General features: G+C 44.2%; 1 protein-coding gene across 6 annotated transcripts in view; it reads left to right on the forward strand.

Annotated features, from left to right (window-relative positions):
• SCHIP1 (schwannomin interacting protein 1) overlaps positions 1–21415 on the forward strand; it is a 581848-nt gene that overhangs the window by 447516 nt on the left and 112917 nt on the right. For 3 of the 6 annotated variants that reach the window (XM_047875738.1, XM_047875739.1, XM_047875743.1), the window contains one exon: positions 12414–13115. In XM_047875738.1, the coding sequence (XP_047731694.1) occupies positions 12414–13115 (702 nt within the window). Of the gene's footprint in view, positions 1–11759; positions 11892–12026; positions 12204–12413; positions 13116–21415 lie in introns of those variants that run through there. The other 3 variants (XM_047875742.1, XM_047875741.1, XM_047875740.1) reach the window with 3 other exon arrangements.

The following is a 21415-nucleotide window of genomic DNA, read 5'->3' on the forward strand; positions in this document are numbered from 1 at the left end:
GGTGGGGAGAGGGGCAGAGGGGGAGAGAGGGAGAGGGAGGGAGAGAGAGAGAGAGAGAGAGAGACAGAATCTTAAGCAGGCTCCACACTCAGTACAGAGCCTGATGCAGAGCTCAGTCCCATAATCCCCATGGGATTATGACCCGAGCTGAAATCAAGAGTCAGATGCTCAACCAACTGAGCCACCCAGGCACCCCCAAAGTTTTGTTTTTAAATGACTTTAAAAATGAGTTGGTTAAAGAAAAATCATATGTAAATAGGAGTAGACATGGAATGTAGCATGGGAAAATCCTGGAGGTGATAGCCATGCAATTGTGACTTGGCCTAGCCACCTATAGGGGCCCAGATACTGCCTGTTGGCCCCACCTGCCAGCTCAGGCCAACCCACTGCCCTCCAGCCCTGCGCCCAGCTCCTACCTGAGGGAGAGTCTGTCTCTGTCTCCTCCAGAGAGGAGGAGAGCATGAGGGAGGAGATTGGGCAATCATGCCTATGCTCAGGTTGAAAAATGTGGCTATAACTCACTGAAGTCATTTTATGAGAGTGAAAAGAAATTCCTAAAATCAGACTCCTTATATTCAAGTAATCTAGACTCGCCTCTATTTAAATAAGAGCATACTGACAGGTTTCTGTTTTGTTTTGTTTTGTTTTGTTTTGTTTTTAACCAATTCTCCACAAAGTAAGGAGAAAAGAACATGTTAGCCTCTCTTGCTGGGTAATTTATTTACTAATAATGGCTAACTAAACATGACCCGTTTCAGTGATTATTAAACCGAAGAATGGTCTGCTTTGTTTTTCATAATGAATTTACCAGTTATAATTATGAATAAGTTGACAAAAATTGCATTTCATTGACAAAATACAGAAGTGGCTAATTTCCTACTTCCACAATGGAGGTGGAGAGAGAATCATTTTAGATGGAGTCGGGAAAAACTGCCAAGTTTCCATTGGGAAAATGTTGTGTTTTTGCGCACTATCTCCCTATCTGTGGATATGTGTCCATCACGCTTCCAGCTCCCGCCCTGCACAAGGTCTAGTCCTCAAACTGCTTGGCACTATGTGAATATTTCCCCAAGAGCCACCCAAAACCCTTGGATTTACTTGGTGCTTATCCTTGAAGGTTAGTGCGAATCATTAACCAGAATGCAATGGAGCAGGAGGTCACAAGTCATATAGGCTCCACTGCTTGCACAGAGCCGGTTTTTGCAAACCTAATTTTGAAGGTTTTAATGTAGGTGTAATTGAGAAGATAAATTGAACACATATGCATATCCTAATAAAGGTATTCTTTGGAGTCAGCAAATAGTCACATCATACTAAGCATCAATGATCCTATTATAGTATAATAAAAGGGAAAGGTCTTATAATAGAAGATTATTTATAGGCTATTAGTTATTAGTATAATTTTAAAAATATAAGCAGTAACAATTAGCAGAATTGATAGTATTGGAGATGCAGCTGTTTCCACTCACTGGTACTAATGATATTAACAATAATTCTAATAGCAATGTCATTTGAAAGCTAAACCTTTTCCAAGTTCTTTATCCTTATGGGTGTTTTTATCAGATCATTGCTGCATAATTTTATAAAAATGATTTCCTAATATTCATAAAAGTTCCTGACATCATACACTAAATTTTGAAATTTATTCATAGATTAGAATAAAGTTGTAATTGTGGCCCAGTACCCTTTCTCCAAGCAGAAATAGTGGTCAGAAAGTCAAATATACTTAAGAAGTAGACTCGCTAAGACTTGGTGTCTTAGGTCAGGTTCCCTAGAAGCAAAGCCTTAGAGAGGGACTTGGATGCAGGTGGTTTACTGAGAGATAAACCTATAAGGAAGGGAGAGAAGCAGGATAGGGACGTGGGAAGTGCCAGGCACAATGTGGATCAGATGGTATGCCTGGCTCGATGCGGGTGGATGGATAAATTGGACCACACAGGATAGCCGTGAGCCCTTATAGCCAATACTCACAGCAGTTTGGGGGTTGATGTGGTGGCCAGGAACAGGGACCTGCTTGGAGCACTAACAGCACTAAGTATACTTGGTGATGGAGGGGGAGGGGAATGGGGATTGGGGAGAGGGGAACAAGGACGGCTCCCAGATTTGTGACATGAACAAGTGAATTGATTCTTGTATATAACAACAACACTCCCCTCATAATACCAAAAATCCAAGATTGCAGAAGAAATAGGAAAAGATTCTCATTGTACAAATAAATAAATTTTCCTTTAGCTTTTACTTTCTAGATGAAAAATGCCAACTTTTTGGCATATTTGCATAGGATTTTCTACTAGGGATATGTAAACTTTTTTTAAAAAGTGTTTTTTTTTTTTAGAACTTTTCCATTTACTCTGCTTTGTGTTGAAAATGAACCCAAGCTTTGTGTTCAAAAATGAGCCCAGTTTGGGTTAGAGTTATTAGTACTCTAATAATTGAAGATGCAGTCCTGATATTACAATATTATGGTAACTTTTAATGAAAAAGTATTATGCATTGCTCTTATGCATTCACCCTTTAGTCCAGAGGTCAGTAATCTATGGCTTGTGAGCCAAATCCAGCCTGTAACCTGTTCTTGTATGACCTGAGAGCTAAGAATTTTTACATTTTTTTTTTTTAATTTTTTTTTTTCAACGTTTATTTATTTTTTGGGACAGAGAGAGACAGAGCATGAACGGGCGAGGGGCAGAGAGAGAGGGAGACACAGAAACGGAAACAGGCTCCAGGCTCCGAGCCATCAGCCCAGAGCCTGACGCGGGGCTCGAACTCACGGGCCGCGAGATCGTGACCTGGCTGAAGTCGGACGCTTAACCGACTACGCCACCCAGGCGCCCCGAATTTTTACATTTTTAAAGGGTTGCTTTAAAAAGAATTTAGCAGACTATATGACACACAAAGCCAAAAGTATTTACTATTTTTAGCCCTTTTACAGAAAAGTTTGCTGACCCCTGCTTCAGTCCATTATGACCTCAAACATTCTTTCAGAAGTGTGCTGACCAATCCGTATTTTGAGATAAAATCTGACATTCAAAAACTTCAAACTAGCAAGTGATTTATGGAACCAGAAAATGATTTGTTTTATAAAAGGATTCATCACAGAATTTATACAAATAAATTCTAGTTCATCTGAACAGTTGTTTTTAATGGAATTCTTCAACAAATTCAGAAGCATTCATTTTAAGTAAAATAAATCTGCATAATTTCTCTTTGTTTCATAACAATATTACTACCCATTTTGTGATTATTGTAAAGAAACTGAAAATACAAATAGATACAAAGGTAAAAAGTCACCTGCAATATTACCATCCGTCTTTAGCCACTGTTAACATGTGGTACATCTTTTCCTAGGCATATAAACATTTAATTTTTTAAAATGTGGATAACGTATGTATGATAGTATATCCTCTTTTATTCATTTAATATTATGATTTTCAAAAGCATCGTATTTGACTGCATTTATTCCACAGAATGAATATGTCACAATTTATTTAAATATCTTACCATTTTTTGACATTTAGGTTGAAACTAATTTTTCACTCTTGTAAATGCCACAATGAGCATCTTTATGCATAAATATAGATCCTCATTTCTGTGTCCTTAGGCTAGATTTTTAAAAGAGTAACTATTGTCTCCTCCCCCCAGTTTGTTCCTTGTCTCTTACAAACTCATTTTTCTTCTAGATCTATCAACCCTGGAGTTCCTCGGGGTTAGAAATGTGACCTACCTCTTCCTACTCTCTCTGTCGGCAGACATGTCACCTATACCCAAGCTTTCAAATACAATCTCCCATATTTACATCTCTAGCCCCAGATCTCTCTTACCTCATACCTACTTGGCATGTTCACTTGTAGGTCTTATACCATCTCAAATAGAAAATGTCCAAAAATGATTCAATATCTTCCCTTCTTTTGCTTGCTACCAAACCCCCTCCTTGTTGCCCATTTCAGTGAAGAGATACCACCTTTCCACTAAATTGCTTATGATACAAAGCTGGAAACCATCAGTGACGTCTCTGTCTATTCCGTCACCAGGTCTTGTTAATTCTCCCATCTAAATATATCTTTAATATTTCTATTTCTCTCCATCTCCCCACCCTCACCTAAACCACATTTATCTCCTCCCTGGACTACTGTATCTACTTCCTAATTGGTCTCTCTGCATCCACTCTTGTCCTTCTCGGTCCTTCTATCCTCTGGTAGTTCTCTACCGAGGAGAACATTTCTAAAAATGTCAATCTACCTTTACAATCCTTAAGCGGTTGTTAGGATAAAGATCTTAATGGCAACCCCTTCTCTTGCCACTCTCCCCCTTACTCTCTTGTTCCCACCTAGTGGTTTTCTTTCAGCTACTCACGTAAGCTAGGCTTCTATCAGCCTCAAACCCTTTGTTTAAGGTGTTTCTTCTGCCTTTAACACCCTCCCTCTTCTGCAGCTGACCAACCCTTCTTCTGATGCAACCTCCAATACACACACAGTACCTATGTGCTTTCTCAGCATCGTATGAGTCTACTCTGGGTACTTATGACAAATTGTAATCTAAATTGTTGGGTATCTTTTTTCTGCTGTAATGTCTGTTTCTCTACTAGAGTGAACTTTCATTTTGGGCAAATAGTGTCTGTCTCTTTCACCACAGTATCTCTCAGGGCCACCCATGTAGTAAGTGCTCCATAAATACTTGTTGAATTATTAACAGGTTATGGGGTATAAACTTTGCAAAGACATTTAAAACATTTTATCAAGGGTGCATGGGTGGCTCAGTTGATTAAGTGTCCGACTTCAGCTCAGGTCATGATCTCACCATTCATGAATTCGAAGTCAGACGCTCAACTGACTGAGCCATCCAGGCACCCCCGATCACACTCATTCTGACATTGTATATTGTTTTAAATAATTTAAAAATATTTTATAGGCAATATGTAACCTCATTATTATTGAAATTGCATGTTTTTGATTACTAGTGAAGTTGAACAGTTTTCACATTCCCCCATGCCTTGAGTGATCATTTGATTTATCATGTAAACTGGGACGCTTTTGAGAGTGAAGAAAGGTGCTGTTCATAATTATGCCAGGACAAGATGCCAGGATAAAAGCAGGACCATCCTATACAAGCCAAGATGGATAGTTTCCCTAACTCTTTCACTTTCATGTAGTCTTAGAACTCTGGGCATCTAAAGCTGAGAGCAAAGGTCCAAGTGATGATCCAGGGGTAAACTGAAGATAAAAATGCTTTTTGTTCTTCATTTTCATATGGATGCTGTGTGCTGTGCTGTCCAGTAGCTCAGTGACTTGCTCCAGAACTCCCTGTTACCAATGCTGCCTACTTCACTCGTTTACCTTACCTGCCTAACCTTTGGAGACTTCCAACAATTTCATACCACTCTCCTTTCATGATAAGACCATTGGCCCAAAGAGCTGCAGGAACTGTCTTGCCCATAAATGCAGAGCTACTCAGAGGCAGAGCCAAGGCTTTTGGAAGAGTTCCCTCCTGTTCCACCAAGCTGCCTCCTCCTTCACGTTCAGATACATTCCTCCTGCTTGGATTGCACTGACAATGCCAGTAGTTATTTTCTGATTTGATAACACTTCCAAAGTTATATAGAGAAGTGACCAGAACAGAGTTTTCACTTCTTAGTGCATCCTGTGAGGATGTTCCTCTTTGACAGCATAACACATCAAAGCACAAGGCACACAATTTCTGGGGCAATTCATCTTGTACTGGGGTCATGTGCACGTGGTTTCAGTGCCTATGACTTGTAACGCTTCCCTGAGCTCATGCAATGAGTCTACAAACTTTCGTAGCTTTTCCTAAATGTCCTCTTATGTAATATATGCCCTTCAGTGAAGCTCAAAAAATAAATTCAGAGTTGCTTACAGATTTGCATTTTCAAGAGTTGCTAGGAACTTAAGGAAGGTAGAATATGATGACAAAGAATTTCTGGAAAAAGAAAGATGAGGAGTGTTTAAATAAGTTGAATTTTTGTCAATGCCATCTGATCTGAGGTATGACTTTATTAGGAAAAGAACAGCAGCCTTCCTCTTCCAATCTCCTCAACAGAGAACAAATTTCCTTCTAATGAGATTCCCAATAGAGCCTCTGATTACTGTTGTGCAAATTGTGCACTGCACAATCCTAGGGGGTGCCATTTACCCCACCACCTAGGCAAAGGTGCCAAACGGTCCCTCTTGGCAGGCAGCTGTGGTGCAGATCACAATCCTCCTGGCACCAGACAGGGTACAATCTGTGCAGCCATATGTTGAGGTCCTGACTGACACTCTCTGTGTGACTTTTCCTTGATAAAGAAAGACACTATCAGTGTCAGTTAGAGTTGCCTTATTCACCAATACCTGTAGACTTTTTAGAGTAATCTTCATTTCATACATTCACCTAGTTTTTGTAAGCACTTTGGTATATGTCAAGCCAAGTGTCCTGGTTTCAGGTTTAGGAAATAGGTCATTGGAGCTATCTTTTAAGGGCTGAGGTTGTCTAAATTTTGCCATTTCATTTTTATTGAGGAAAATGCAGGAAATAAGTGCAATCTCATGGTTTTCTAGAGAACCTAAACATTTAAGATGTTAATGTTTTTTAAAGGGATGTTTTTCATTAAAATTTAGCTATGTAGGGGTTCCTGGGTGGCTCGGTCGGTTAAGCATCTGAACCTTGGGTTCTGCTCAGGTCATGATCTCATGGTTTATGAGTACCAGCCCCACAGCAGGCTCTGTGCTGACAGTGGGGAGCCTGCTAGGGATACTCTCTTACTCCCTCTCTCTCTGCATCTTCCCTGCTCATGTTGTCTCTCTCTCTCTCTCTCAAAATAAATAAATAAACTTTAAAAATATATAGCTCTGTAAATGAAAGAAAGAAAAAAAATTAGGTGTATATAGGATCCATCTCCAAAATATCTGTACATATAGACTAAAAGTTAAAAATCAACCATTGGCTCTCCAGAAATAAAGGAGAAATGCCATGCATTCAACCTGCCCAACGGAGAGAGACCTTGGTTTTAAATTAATAGAGAAACCAACTTTGTATCTCCCAACAGAGAAGGTGATGAAACCATTCAGAGACAGTTTTATACCATATTTCCCATAGTGTCTAGGATGAAATCCAAAGGGTCTTTAAGCTGGAAGAAGCCTTTTGGTTCATTCACTTACTCATAATTCTATTTGCGTAACATCATGACCATGCAGTCTAGCCCCCTTCGTGAGGAAACTGAGGTCACAAAGTTGGTTAGAGACAGGGCTGGAAACTAAGCCCAGATGTTCTATATCCAGGACACTTGGCCCCACAGTGCTGCTACATATTACCATGTAGTTAAATTCAGGTGATGAAATAGGAGAGCATCTGTATACTGCATGTGACTTGCATGTAATTCATGCAATAAAGATGAAATACAAACCTCTTTGCCAGCCATTTCTTTATTACTCTAAATGCCACAACTTAGAGAAAGAAGGTTCAGCATTAGGGGCAATAATTTCAGAATTAGTTTGGGGCTTTTGCAAATAAACCTTTTTCCCAGCTATCTATACTCCTTACAATTTAAATATTTCAGTCATGCCTTTTCTCACATGTTGCCTTTACAGATTAACATCCTATAAATAGCACTGACCTCCTAGGAACATGCTGTCATCCCTACCCTTGGAGTATTATTCCAGTTTTCCGTTCATGACAAAAATGAAAATCCCAATCTCATGGTGGCTACCTTCTGGAAGGATTTGCTTTGCGGGGAAATTAAAAGCATGTAGTTCATACAATTGGAAATTTCATTTTCCAGGGTGTCTGCACTCTTCTTTTACACAATTAAGTCTCCCAACGTGCCGAATAGCGCTGAACTTGTTGACAGTTGAGGAGGTGGAGCACATGTGTGCATCAGGGAACAGCTGCTCTTGCCAGCTGCCTTCTCCTCTGCATAGACAGAAATACTGCCCAAGGAGCCCCTGCAGGGCAGGAGACTCAGAACTCCTTTGGACTTGCTGCAAGGAGCCCTTTCTGACATTTTGCTCTGTGAATTTATCCATATGCATGCAGACCAAAGGGTAGTGAGCCTTTCACTGAGTGACTAGCAGCCAAGATTTTGGAGCCAAGCTACCTGGGTCCAAATCTTGGCTATGCCACCTAGTTTTCCAGCTCTTTGACATTAGGTCGCGTTACTTAATCTAACTATCTTCAGCAATCTCACCTGTACATGGGGATACTAGTTTCTTCATAGAGTTTTTGAGAATTAAATGTTATTATTAATAATCCCAGCATCCAATATATATTTTTAATGTTTTTATTTTTGAGCGAGAGAGCACAAGCAGGGGAGGTGGGGGGGGGTGGGGGGGACAGAGGATCCGAAGTGGGCTCTGCACTGACAGCAGAGAGCCCCATGCGGGGCTTGAACTCCAGAACCATGAGATCATGACCTAAGCTGAAGTTGGACTCATAACCGCTTAACCGTCTGAGCCACCCCAGTGCCCCTGCAGCAACAAATATTGATGAATCTTCTATTCCATTCCAGTTATCATGAACAAAACAGAGAAATAGCTCCTCCCTTAGAGTGTTTACTCCCTTAGAGTATTTACTCCCTTAGAGTATTTACTCCTCTAGAGTATGTTTTCCCAGTAGGAGCACTGATCCATTTAAGGGCTATAAAGTCAATGGTGAAGTGTGAGCAAATTTTCATTTAAATGAATTAGGATAGGATTTACAAATAAGAGTTTTATGAAACTTTTAAATATTTTTATACGTATGTGTGGCCTGGGTCTTGGCAGAAAATGGTTTTCTTGAGTCTGGTAGAGAAGACATGCAATTAAACAGCAACGTAGATGCAGCATTTATGATGAGTGCAATAAATATCTCTGGAGCATGGGAAAGTTACCTGCTTCCTTTTAGGTGGGTGGTACAGAGAATCAGGAGCCTTCCCGGAGGAAGTGACATTTAAGCCTAGACATAAAGGATAAGTAGAAATTTGCCAAAAGAAATGGGGGGAGGTTGGGCAGGAAGCAGTTCCTTTAAGGGCAATGAGGAGCCAAGGGGACTTTAAAGGAGCTGGGAGAGACCTGCATTGCAGAGAGGCACTCTGGCTGCATGCAGAGAATGGGCATAGGTAGTAGGGAGACTGTTTAGTAATTTCAGGACACAGTGGTCCAGACTGGGGTGATTGATGGGGGAAGGTGCTGGTTTGCGATGACACTCACTTGACTCACATCTCTGATGTCTAATTTACAAAGGTTGCAGGGGACAAAATCTAAGTCTGTAAGCCACAAGCTCCTAACCTTGAGGACACGGTCCTATAAACAGGAAGACAGGACCTTTCAATCACTTTCCAAATCATCTCTCCATCCTGCTGGACATATCTGTAGACTGTCGCCGGCCTAGGAATTGGCAGGGCTTTCTGTTCCAAAATGGGACGGTTCTTGGCAGGAGATGGAAGGCTGGAAACAGAATGGAAACTGGGCTAGCCAGGCACCTTGCATGAAGAGAAAAGAAAAAACGAAACCTGGTACTTTCCCATCTGATCCAGAATATCTGGTCAGAAAATTATTTAAAAGGACAGATAATTCAGAGATATTTGGCTTTGAAATGCCATGCGTTTTTGGCAGTGGATTTACCTTGCCAAATGTTTTCCTAAGGCCTTATTTTGCATTCCCTGAACACAGACCATCTGGGCAGCAGGGGAGATGAGTAGGAGCCCAGGAGGGAATCTGGGTGGGGGGCTGAGGAGGTCCTAATGTTTAAAAATTGGGACTGAGACCACAACTTTTTATCACTCCAGTTGATGAATACTTATCTGTCTACCTGTGTTCTGCCCCAGAGCAGTGAGCTTTTCCTGACCTAACCCTTGCCAATTCACATGGTGATTTGAAAAGCAGCTATCTAGTTCCCAGCACCCGGTGTTTCCTACCCACATCTCTGAACACTTTTAGGGCCACATCCATCCTACAGGGCAGGGGGTGGGGGACGGGCAGCCAGCTGACCCAGGGCTTCACAGCAACCTCAAAATCAAACCATATTTGGAGCACAAGGCAGGCTGTTTACAGATGTTACCATAAAAGACATTTGAAATTATAATCAGTCCTGTTTTACAGAAGAGCTGTAAAGGGGCCAGACCAGAGGCCCCTTTTCCTGTATTCATTAAGATTGCTGCTTCCAGGCAAGTTAAAAGATTAGTTTATCTTCCCTGGCTCAGGCCTACCTAGGACTGGAAAGAGTCACACTTCACTGAAATCACTTAAACAAAGGGTCTCTGCACCAAGTCCCAATTAGGACCTAGAAGAAAAGTCAGGATGGCAGCCACTCCCTACTAAAGAATTCCAAGCATTCCCCTGGTCCTCCCTCTGGAGGGTGCAAAACCAGGGTAGTGGCCTGGTCCAAGCTAGAATTCACTGGGAATAATTAGTAACAGCCCAAATCTGGAAGTTCAGGGAAACTGGTTTTCCCCCAATCCATTGTAAAATTAAGTGCTAGGGTTGTTTCGTTTTTTTTTTTTCTTTTTGAATTTTTTCAGATTTTACTGAGGTATAATTGACACATAAAATTGTTAAATATTTAAAATGCATGCTATGGTTATTTGACACAAGCATACAGTGTGTAAGGATCCCCTAGTTAACACATCCGTCACCTCACATGTGTGTTTGTGAACATTTAAGAGGGCATTTCCTTGTTTCCCAGTTCTTACAAGTCAGCATTGGTTGGTTCACAGGAAATTTCTAACCCTGAAAAGGTGCTCTATGACCCATCTATGCTTTCCAAGTGATGGTATCTTCACTCCAAGGAACCTTGTCCCTAATGAGATGAGCTGCCAAATTCAGGGAACCAGTGTGCATTCCGAAAAGCCCAGCATAGGTTTCTTTGACTCGGTTTCCAGAAAAATTTAAGGACGCAGAGTCAGTGCAAGTGCCAGGAGCAGGTCACCTGATATCCCCGTCTTCCCTTCCTTTAATGTCTCCTTGATTGGAGGCGGCCAAAAGGGACTTTAGAGGTTCGCCTAAACCATTAGAACAGATTCTTCACCAACGTTCCAGGTATCAGTCCCATCTTCCACTTAGCTCTCCATTCCCCAGACACACACCTCTCTGAGGTCATCCTCAGCGTGCGGCTGGTAGCGGGAAGGAAGCGTGAGCTAAAGCAACAGGTTCCGCCCACAGCCCGAACTTGGAAGGGGCGCGGGCAAGGCGACTGGAGCAGGGCGGTGGAGGGAGAGGAAGTGGCCGAGGAAGGTGGAAGGGAAATGATGGTGCATGACCACCCAGCACACGTCACTTCGGGCTCCCACAAGGGCTAGTGTCTGTGCGCGTGTCGGGGGAGGGAGGTCCTTCACCGGATCACTCGGGGACTTCCGCGTGGGTTAGCATGCGCCGCGACCGCGCTTTGGGGTACCGGGAGGCTAAGGCAGAATAACGAGCCCCGAAAAGAGAGCTTGAAACGCTCCCAGAAAATCTTTGTGTGTGTGTCTGTGGGTTAACACCCGCCACCCTCCCCAGGGTGCTGCCCCTGTTAATTGGCCAGGTCTGCATCCCTAACGCCCCGAGCCCCTTTCCCTCGGCCTTTTCCCGACCTCTCTGAACCCAAGCCCGCCCGCCTCCCGCCTGAGACTGCAGCCGCGAAAACCGGGAGAACGGACTGCGCCGCGCCCGGCAGCCTCTGGGCATGCTCGGTGGCGGGACCGGCTCCGCCGCCGGGAGGGCGCGTCCTCCCTCCCCCAGGGCGGCGGCGGTGGCGGCGGCGGCGCCTGCAGCTACCGCCGCCGCGCCCGGCCCCGCACACCTTTTGGGGTGGGGAGAGCCACCCTCTCCTACGAAAGCTGAGAGCGCCCCCCTCCCCCACCCGAGCCTTCCGGCGGGCCGAGGAGGGGCCGGTCAGGGAGGCGCGGAGGCGGGAGTGAGACCTCCGAGCTGCCTGCGGTTCCTTAGAAAGTAAAGCTCAGCTGGCGAACCGAGCCGGCTCCCAGCCGCCGGCGGGGGCGGGGCGAGGCGGGGCCGAGTGGGGGGTGGTCTCGGCGCCCGGAACGAGGTGCGAATTCAGTAGCCGCCCACCTTCTTCTCGGTCCCGCCCCCAGGGAATTATAATTCTCTGGGAAAGTGTCTGGTTCTCGGAGAATCCTTGGGGCGGGGTGCAGGGGTGCTCCCGGCGCAAAATGGTTACAACAAAGTCCATGCGCGCCCCGGGGCCCCTCTTATGGAAAGTGTGAGCGCTGGTGGCTGGGCACCCCCTTTGCTAATCTGAGGGTTAGTTACTGGGAGGAAGTATGGTTGGGGGGGGGGGGCGGTGGGCGAAGGGAAGCCTCAAGCTGGTGCCGGCTCCGTCCCCAGGCCTCCTTCGGGGGTGCACCTCCGACCAGGCAGGCGCGGGGCACTGGGCCGGGGTGCTCGCGGCGGGTGGCGGGGGGCCGGAGCAGGCTCGGCCCGGCAGCTCACTCTCTGCCTCCTCCCCCCTAGGATTACCGAGAGGATGGGATGGATCTAGGCAGTGACGCCGGCGGCAGCAGCAGCAGCAGCAGCCGCACCAGTTCGCAGTCCAACTCCACCAAAGTGACCCCTTGCTCCGAGTGCAAATCCTCGTCGTCGCCGGGGGGCAGTCTGGACTTGGTGTCTGCCCTGGAGGACTATGAGGAGCCCTTCCCGGTCTACCAGAAGAAGGTGATTGATGAGTGGGCGCCGGAGGAGGACGGGGAGGAGGAGGAAGAGGAGGACGAGCGCGACGAGCGGGGATACCGGGATGACCGCTGTCCGGCCCGGGAGCCGGGGGACGTGAGCGCCAGGACCCGCAGCGGCGGCGGCGGGGGCAAGGGCGCCACCACTGCCATGCCGCCCCCCGTGCCCAACGGCAACCTCCACCCGCACGACCCCCAGGACCTCAGGCACAATGGCAACGTGGTGGTGTTGGCCGGCCGGCCCAGCGGTTCTCGGGGCCCCCGCCGGGCGGTCCAGAAGCCCCAGCCCGCGCGGGGCCGACGCGGCGGCCGGGGTCCGGCAACTGGGGTCCTCTGCCTTCAGCCCACGGACGGCGGGACGTGTGTCCCGGAGGAGCCCCCGGTGCCCCCTATGGACTGGGAAGCACTGGAGAAGCATCTGGCTGGACTGCAGTTCCGGGAGCAGGAGGTGCGGAACCAGGGCCAAACCAGGACCAACTCCACCTCCGTAAGTTGGCCGGGGGTGCGTGCCCACGCGCGCACACACGCGTACACACCGCGCGCACAGCCCGCACGCGTCCGCCTGGCTCTCCCACCCGCTTGCGGCCCCATTCATCCTTACGCGAGGGTGGGGGCCGGGCTTGAGAGCCTGCCTTCTGCTACCCTGGGGTACGGTTGCTCAGTCTGTGAGCTGTCTGGGTTTGCAGGATGGGCGGAGAGGAGGGAGGGGCAGCCAGAGGGCAGCGGAAAGTCGAGTTAGTGGAACCGGCGACTCATTTTAATGGAATTACTTATGGAGACGAGATTGTGAGTCACTTGCCTGAAAATAAATCCGGGGAAATTTTGGCACCGAAGCCAGTGCCCTGCGGGTGATATTTCAAGTGGTAATAGTTGTGGCTTTGTCGACCGTGGTGGGTCTCCCTTCGTTACCACTAACGTTTCGCCCATGTATAGTCTGTCCCTGTGCACACGCTCACATTCGCCTGCCCACACCTCCGGTATGGCAGCAGGGTTTGTTCCGTCTCGCGTTTAAGCAGATGCTCCTGAATTTGAATGGGTGACCGCCCTGCCCTGAGACTTTGTTCCTTTCTGAAACCCGACCTGTTGTTGACTTGGGGAATGGGGGGCATTGACCTGCTAGGGTGAGAGAGTGGTTTTTGCCTCTGTCGCCTCAGCCTCTCTGATGAAGCCCTCCTTGTTTTGAGAAGGAGCCACTTGCAGTTCCTTACCGGAGGCCACACTGCCTCAGTTCAGGAAATCCAGAGAGGGAGGGGTGCTGAAGTGGAACAGAGAGAGGGAGAGAAGGAGGGCTGCATCTATAATAAGAAGCTCTGGCAGGTTTGCACTTGTCTCAACATCTTTTTTGCCCCTGAGAGGAGAGCAAATCAATAACTTAAAAGCGTCAGGAATGTAGCTCCGCTATTTATCACTGTTTTGAGATAAAGCAACAGTTGTAATTTGAAATCGTTAATGATGTCCCTAAATGGGGCTGAAGGGCACACGGTTTCAATAAGCCGCTTTCTGTGTGTGGCAGCTGTGTGGCAGTGTGGGAGAATGCTGGCTTGCAGGTGTAATTTTTCTGCTCCAGGGCCCTGGGGCTACTGGAAATTGGGTGCATGCACTTCTGACTTCAGGGGTGAGGACACTAACCACGTTTCACAGAGAAATTGGCATGGTTTCTATCAGAGAGAGCCCTTGGCTGACAGAGCCCACTGGTTAGTGTCCCTTGAGAAACTACCTATTAAATTAACACACTCATTTTAATCCCAGCTGTTTACCATGGCCACTAGCAGACGTGGAATCTTTCCATTACAGCCAATTCTATGTATTATACCTTGCAATGGAAAACATCCTTTTCCCACTTAGTGTCTGAGAAAAATACCTGATTAAGCTCCTTGGACTTAAACAATGACTTGAAGATAAACACATTTCATTTACTATTGCATGATATTAATACATTCCAGGAGAATATAATAATTTATGTACGTGCAAAGTTAGGATTTGATGATGACAACAAATCCCATTATTTCATATTTTTTGTTTAATAACTATTAAACAAAATGTTATTGAGCACCTGTGTACTATGTGCTAAATGCAAGGTCTGATTCTCTGTGCTACAGTTACACATCTGTCCATGTGAGACTTGAATTATGGTGAGGGGAGGTAGGGTACAGACTGACTCCCCTCTAAGAACTTAAAATTTAATAAATTACTTAACACCATCCCTTCCCCCAACACACACACACACACACACACACACACACACACACACACACAGCCTATTACTATGAAGACTTTGTGAATCTTTCCTTCTTGGGCAATCTTTGAAACCAAAGGTGTCTCCTCACCTGTTGAACAATTTGCATTATTTGGGTTCCCTTCCCTCCACCCCAGCCCCCCTGAAAATGTCCCTTCTGGGCATTTCCTCCACAAGCTATGCAGAAAAACCTGAAACCCATTTCTTTAAAGCAAGTATGTGCACAGAAAAAAAGGGGGAGGGGAGAGCCTTTGAGGTTGTTTAACCAATTTTACCATTTTTTGGCTTGTTAATAACAAAATTAATAGCCAGTGTCGGTTTAGAATAGTGTTTTTCATACTGTAAGTTACCCATGAAATCACCTTAACATTTAAAAAAAGAAATGAAATAAAACAGTAAACTTGGTTTTAAAAACTTTTGCTTTGGTTTTATGTAAACACTGGGTCATGATGTAAAATATATTTCTTACTATGGGTCATTGTCATAAAATTCAAAAAACACTGATTTAAATGCTGTTTACTCCTGCCTGGGATAAGTGGGAAGATTTATAACTATGAGGACAGAAACTTGAGAATAACAAAGGAATCATGTAGAGGAGAAAGCCTATCTGGAATAAGTTGTTCAAATCAAACATTTTGCTCCTCTTTAAAATTTTTTTTTAAGTTTATTTATTTATTTGAGAGAGGAGGGAGAAAGAATCTCAAGCAGGCTCCACACCCCCAGCACACTGCCCGATGTGGGGCTTGAACTAACGAACCATGAGATCATGACCTGAGCCAAAACCAAGAGTCAGACGCTTAACCGACCGAGCCACCCAGGTGCCCCTTTTTGTTCCTCTTTAAAAAGCTCTATATAAATACATGTAAATGGAATTAATACAGACTACTTGGAGGAAGGATATAAAATGAAAAAGAGGAGTAGGTTCTCCTTTACCTATGAAGAGGACCAAATGAGCTCTTCCCACCTGAGGACTTTGCCCATGGGGTTGCCTCTCCTGGGAATCAAGTGGCTTATTCTTTCCCATCATTCCAGACTACTCAGCCCTCACATCCCTGACCACCCTCCCTCCCCCGCCCCCCAAAGTAAAGTAAGGCACTCTACCCAGGCACTCCTTGTGTTTTCTTAGTGCTTATCACTACCTGACATCTTGTTGGGTTCCCCTTCATTTTTGGTCTCTTGAGAATCAAGTTGTAGTGTACAGGTCTTGCCTCTCTTTTAATCATTGTAGCCTCGTGCTTGTGATACTGCCCGGGATGCAGTAGGTTCTCAAATACTGAATGAATGAATGAATGAATGGTTTATTAGACCCACACACCCAGACCTAAACCAACCCCCTCATTTTACAGTTTCAAAAATTGAGGCTCATTGAAGTAAGTGATTTGCCTCAGGGCCCACTAAGTAATCTATGAAAGGTTTTCTTCTTTCAGACTATGTTTTTTCTCATTTTAATGCTAAAATCAATTTGAAGTAAAAGGGAAGGAAAGAGGCTTCCACCTCCGTAGGTTTCTTAAATGACAAGTCCCCTCTTATGCTTCCCTAGTAAGTATTAAGGATAGAAATAAATTAGGAAATAACCAACATACCATTATTTATGAGTCTCTTCTCACAAACATGGTTTAGTTTTGATTTGTTTTGATGGAATAATGGCTGCAGCAAAACACTCAAAAGGAAGAACTAAGATCTCAAAAATGTGTTGACCATCAGCCTTCCCTAATCTACTGAAAATTTAGAGGCAAATTTAAAAGCCCTAGAGGCAAATTTAAACCCTAAGGCTGACCTTTCCTTCCTGTAGGATTTAAGCAGTTTATCTCTAGCTTGGTGTCAGCCAAAGAGCATGGGCTTGGATGGTGCCAAGAACTGTCTTTGGGGTCAGAGCTCTGAGGTGCCAGAGGGAGTCCCCCCAAGGGAACGATTGGTGACCTTACCTCCTGCTATCCTGCTAGACAAACTTGCATTGCCTCAGGTGGCCCAGCCTCTTCCTAGATGGCCCAACCCCCAACCTTGATGTTGGAGCCTTGAGGGCAGCAAGGTTTCTTTACTCCACCGTCTTATCCCCAGTAGCTCCCATGGGGAGGGGAGCTGTTCAACCCAACAACCAGAACTACCCCCAGAAGTGCCTCCTCCAGTTGGCCAGCCCCTGCTCATCTGGCTTCTACCTGTTTCTCACAGTCCTGCCTTGGGCTTACATCACCTCAGTTGTGTGGCCCCCATCTAGGGCCACACACAGTAAAGAAGTAAAGAAAGATACTGGGGATTGGTGCTTTTGATGTCAGATTTAGAACCAGCTGTGGCAAGTTTAAGGGAGTCCTGCCCCCTTATATTAGTGTTCACCCTAAATTCTCATTTCCCTGCCTACTATGACTGCTGAACTGGCTTGGGCAATCAATCCTAGAGAAACCTGGTTTCCCTCTTTTCAGTGCAGACCCAAGCAGTCAGCTTTCTCTTTCCTCCTGCTTCTCCTGGATCTTTCTTTGTAGCCCTGTCACTCTTCTTGGGGTGGGGGTGCCCATTGCCTCAATGTACTCCTCTTCCTAAACGGAGTATAATTATACCTCTTTCTCTCAATGGTCTTTCTGTGAGGTTTTCTCTCCTCAGGGTCTGAGGTCCTCCAAGTTTAGCCTATTCTGCCTAGAAACTTATCCTCTTTGTTCTCCCTCTTGTCCCATTTTTTTGATTCTTAAAAAAAAAAAAAACTGTTGAGGTAGAATTGACATACAACCAACTGCACATATTTGAAATGTATAATCTGATGGGTTCATGTGACATGTGTCCACCTGTGAAACTATCACCAAAATCAAGATAATGAACATATCTCTTACCCCAAAAAGTATCCTCCTGCCCCTTTGTAATACTCCCATTCTGTCCTTTGGCAACCACTGGTCTTATTTCTAGCACTGCAGGTTAGTTTGCATTTTCTAAGATGAATGTAAGTAGAATCATATACTATGTACTCAGTTTTTGTCTGCCTTCTTTCACTCAGCATGTAATATTTTATGATTCATCCGTATTATTATATATATCAAGAGCTCACTACTTTCTGTTGCTAGGTAGTGTTTCATTTTATGGATATACCCTATTTCCCTGTTGATGGACATTTGAGTTGTTTCTAATTTCCTTGTTATTGTTGTTGTTGTTGTTGTTGTTGTTGTTGTTGAATTTTGAGAGAACCTGTGTGTGAATGGGGGAGGAAAGGAGGAAGAGAAAAAAAATCTTAAGCAAGCTTCATGCTCAGCACAGAGCCCAACTCAGCACTTAATCTCATGACTCTAGGATCATGACCTGAGCAGAAGAATAGACCACTCAACTGACAAAACCACCCAGGCTCCCCGTTTCTAGTTTCTGTCTATTACTAATGAAAGTGCAGTGAACATTCATTCATAGGAACATATTCTTTCATTTCTGTTGGGTAAATACCTAGGAGTAGAATGATTGGATCATACAGTAAGCAACTTTAGAAGTTGCCTGTTTTCCAAAGAAGCTGCTTCTGTCACCATGATTATTTATGCACTCACTATAACCTTGGCTTCCTCTCCCACTGGTTGCTCTGTTCCATCTATGTCTTGGGGACTTACAAAACCTCTCTCTTCAGGTGACTGGGGGGATTGCTTCCCTCTCTTTTACAACAATGAGAGAGTAGGAGGATCACATCTTACACCCAACCAGAATCATTACACCTATTGTTCCAAAACCCATTTTTAAATTAAAGAGTTCTACTTGTAGACCCAACTTGTTTTAATTATGGTTTTATTATTTTTAGTGCCTGTGACAGGTACATTTTCTCATTTAATGAGAAGATAAGAATAATTTTAATCGACATGTTAATTGAAAGCAAATTCTCCTGATGAAGTTTTTTCCAAAGTACTTGAAAATAATGTCTTTTTATTTGTACCATTAACTAGTACCAAACTTTAAATTACGTACGTTTCTTCCAGAACGGTAGTAATTACAGGTTGTTTTCAATGTATTATTCTGTAAGAATTATAACTCAGGTACTCCATCTCTATCAATGACACCACTGAAAGAGCTTGAATGGCTGAGTGGTTTGTTTCTGTAGTTACTTGGGCTATGTTTAGATTATGTGAATTCCCATTTTTATGGACTGAATCAAGAGGTCTTTATTACTCCTACAAAATATTGCAAAGTTTGTAAGTTTGTAAAGTTTGTAAGTGATTTGGCAGTGCAGGGCATAGCAGTGAAAATATTCTGTGTGGTATGCAGCTATCTCTTATTCCTTGTTCGCTACAGACCAGTACATCACATTGGTAAACCTTTTTGATTTTTTAATCATAACGAGAAATTACCAGGGCCGATCGTATTCTATGCTTCAACATTTTACCTTGAGATGTTTAGTGCCATCATTGCCTGTTTTTCTCATTTATGTTGATATTTGTTTAAGAGCTGTAAAAGCTGCTCTATCCATTAGCATGTATTCAAGATTTTAAAGAAATATATGGTCGGATTAAAAAAAAACATAGGTTGCAGGGGCACCAGGGTGGCTCAGTCGGTTGAGTGTCTGACTCTTGCTTTTGGCTCAGGTCATGATCTCATGGTTTATGGATTCGAGCCCTGCAGCGGGCTCTGTGTTGAGCTTGGAGCCTGCTTGGGATTCTTTCTCTCTCGCCCTCTTTCTCTCAGCCCCTCATGCGTGTATGCTCTCTCTGACTCTTTCAAAATAAATAAACTTAAAAAAAAAAATTAGGTTGCAGGTAAACTACAAGTTCTGGGGCTGTGTGGGTACTTAAACTACCATCACATGGTTCATCCTGTAATGGAACAGCCTTTGAAAGTGTTGTAGGTGGACTAAAGGAAACCTTTGCCTACCAACTAGTTTGCATGTAGTGGTGCATTAAAACACCCTAAGGAAAATTTCCAGGATAGTGCGTATCTGTAAAACACATGTAGACATTCTCATCACACATTCACTGAGCTCTTTGACCACCTTACCACTGACATCCTGTCACCTTCCTCCATCCATGTCTGGCTCTGCCATGCCTTCAAGTCCAGATCCTGTGCCTGCCATTCCTTATTACTTCACTCAGGAAAGCCCAGTGTGAGCCCTTGGCTTCGGAGCAGGTCCACATGCTGCTATCCACTGACCTGCCCAGCACTTGCTTCTCCAAGGTCCACTCTGATGCAGGGCCTCACCTCTTTGGGAAACTGCAGCTGATCATCTCAGCCCTGAGCAACCACTCTTCTGAACTTTTTATTCCACTTATATACCACTTTTTCATACTTAGCTTTTTAAAAAACACTTTCCAGTCTTAAGTGTTTTCATATTCATTATCACATTCCATCCTCATGACACCTGAAATTTGAACAAAGCAGTAATGATTCCTGTTTTAGAGATGATAATACTGAGGCTCAGCAAGGTTCAGGGATTTGCCTGAAGTCTCAGGCCTTATAAAACTTAGACCGACCTGTCAATTTCTGACTCTGATTCCAGGCTCTTTCAGTGACATTGTCTTATGGTCAGTTATCTTTTTGTGGGTATGTCTCTTATCTACCCAAGTGCTAATAATAATAACTCCAGGTCCTTTCTTAAAAGCTTATCTAAACTCTATGACATTTGGATTTAAAAACAGAAATTTGTTTTTACTCCTAGACCTTTACCCCTGAACACATGAATGGTCTTGTTTTCTTACTTTTGAAATTCAGTCCCAAGAACTTTAACAAAAAAGGCTTTTGAAAATTCTTGTCTTAGCAGCTTTATGCTCCTTGAGCTGTTAGGTGGGACAGATGATACTTTATGCTGTCAATGACTGGGAGATTATTTTGCATACAATTTTAGTAGAAATTCAAGTGTCAATCATGAAATTGAACATTTTTAATAGAAAAGTAATAGGATTTTAAAGATAGAAAGGATCCTAGAGGTCTTCTCATCAAACCCTCATCATTTTTAAAGGCAGAAACAGGTCTATGGAGATTAAACATCTTCACCCAACTTCATGCAACATCCTCAGCTCAGGCCTGACCGAGTCTGGAAGTAGATTCTACTTTTTAGCGCTTGATCAAAAGTTTTTATTTTACTGTTTGTTTCTCTTTTTCTTTTTTTAAACCAACATTTTCAGGCAATCATAAAATTGCTTCCTTCTATGCAGACTTCGCTTCATCACTGTGTGTATCTCTACCAACAAAACAGTGCTTTTCCTGGGTTGACAGTATTTTCCATTACTGCTCCTTTTTCTGTCTGTCCGGCCTCCTTTCCGCCACTGGGCAGCACAGGCCTTCCCTCTCTTTGGGCCAGTGGATGACTGGCACTTGAGAACTTTGCAAGGAGCCACCTGAGTTCTAGGAGGCAGAGAAGGGAGCAACTAGGGTTCAGGCTCACCCTTCTGTAGGTCACTTCTTTGTGCAAAGTCCTTCCATTGACTGTCAGACCATGAGGCAGAGCCCGGGTTCAAAAAGATAGGAGAGAGAAGATCTCTATGCAGCTCACCTGCAAGTAGAAATAGACTTTTAAGTGAATAGTTGATTATAAGCCCCCACAGGAGAAGATAATAAAATCAAGAAAAATCTAGAAAGCTAAGCATTTGTGGAGTTAAGTAGCAGCC

This window comes from Prionailurus viverrinus, chromosome C2 (assembly GCF_022837055.1).
Source record: "Prionailurus viverrinus isolate Anna chromosome C2, UM_Priviv_1.0, whole genome shotgun sequence".
NCBI lineage: Eukaryota > Metazoa > Chordata > Mammalia > Carnivora > Felidae > Prionailurus > Prionailurus viverrinus.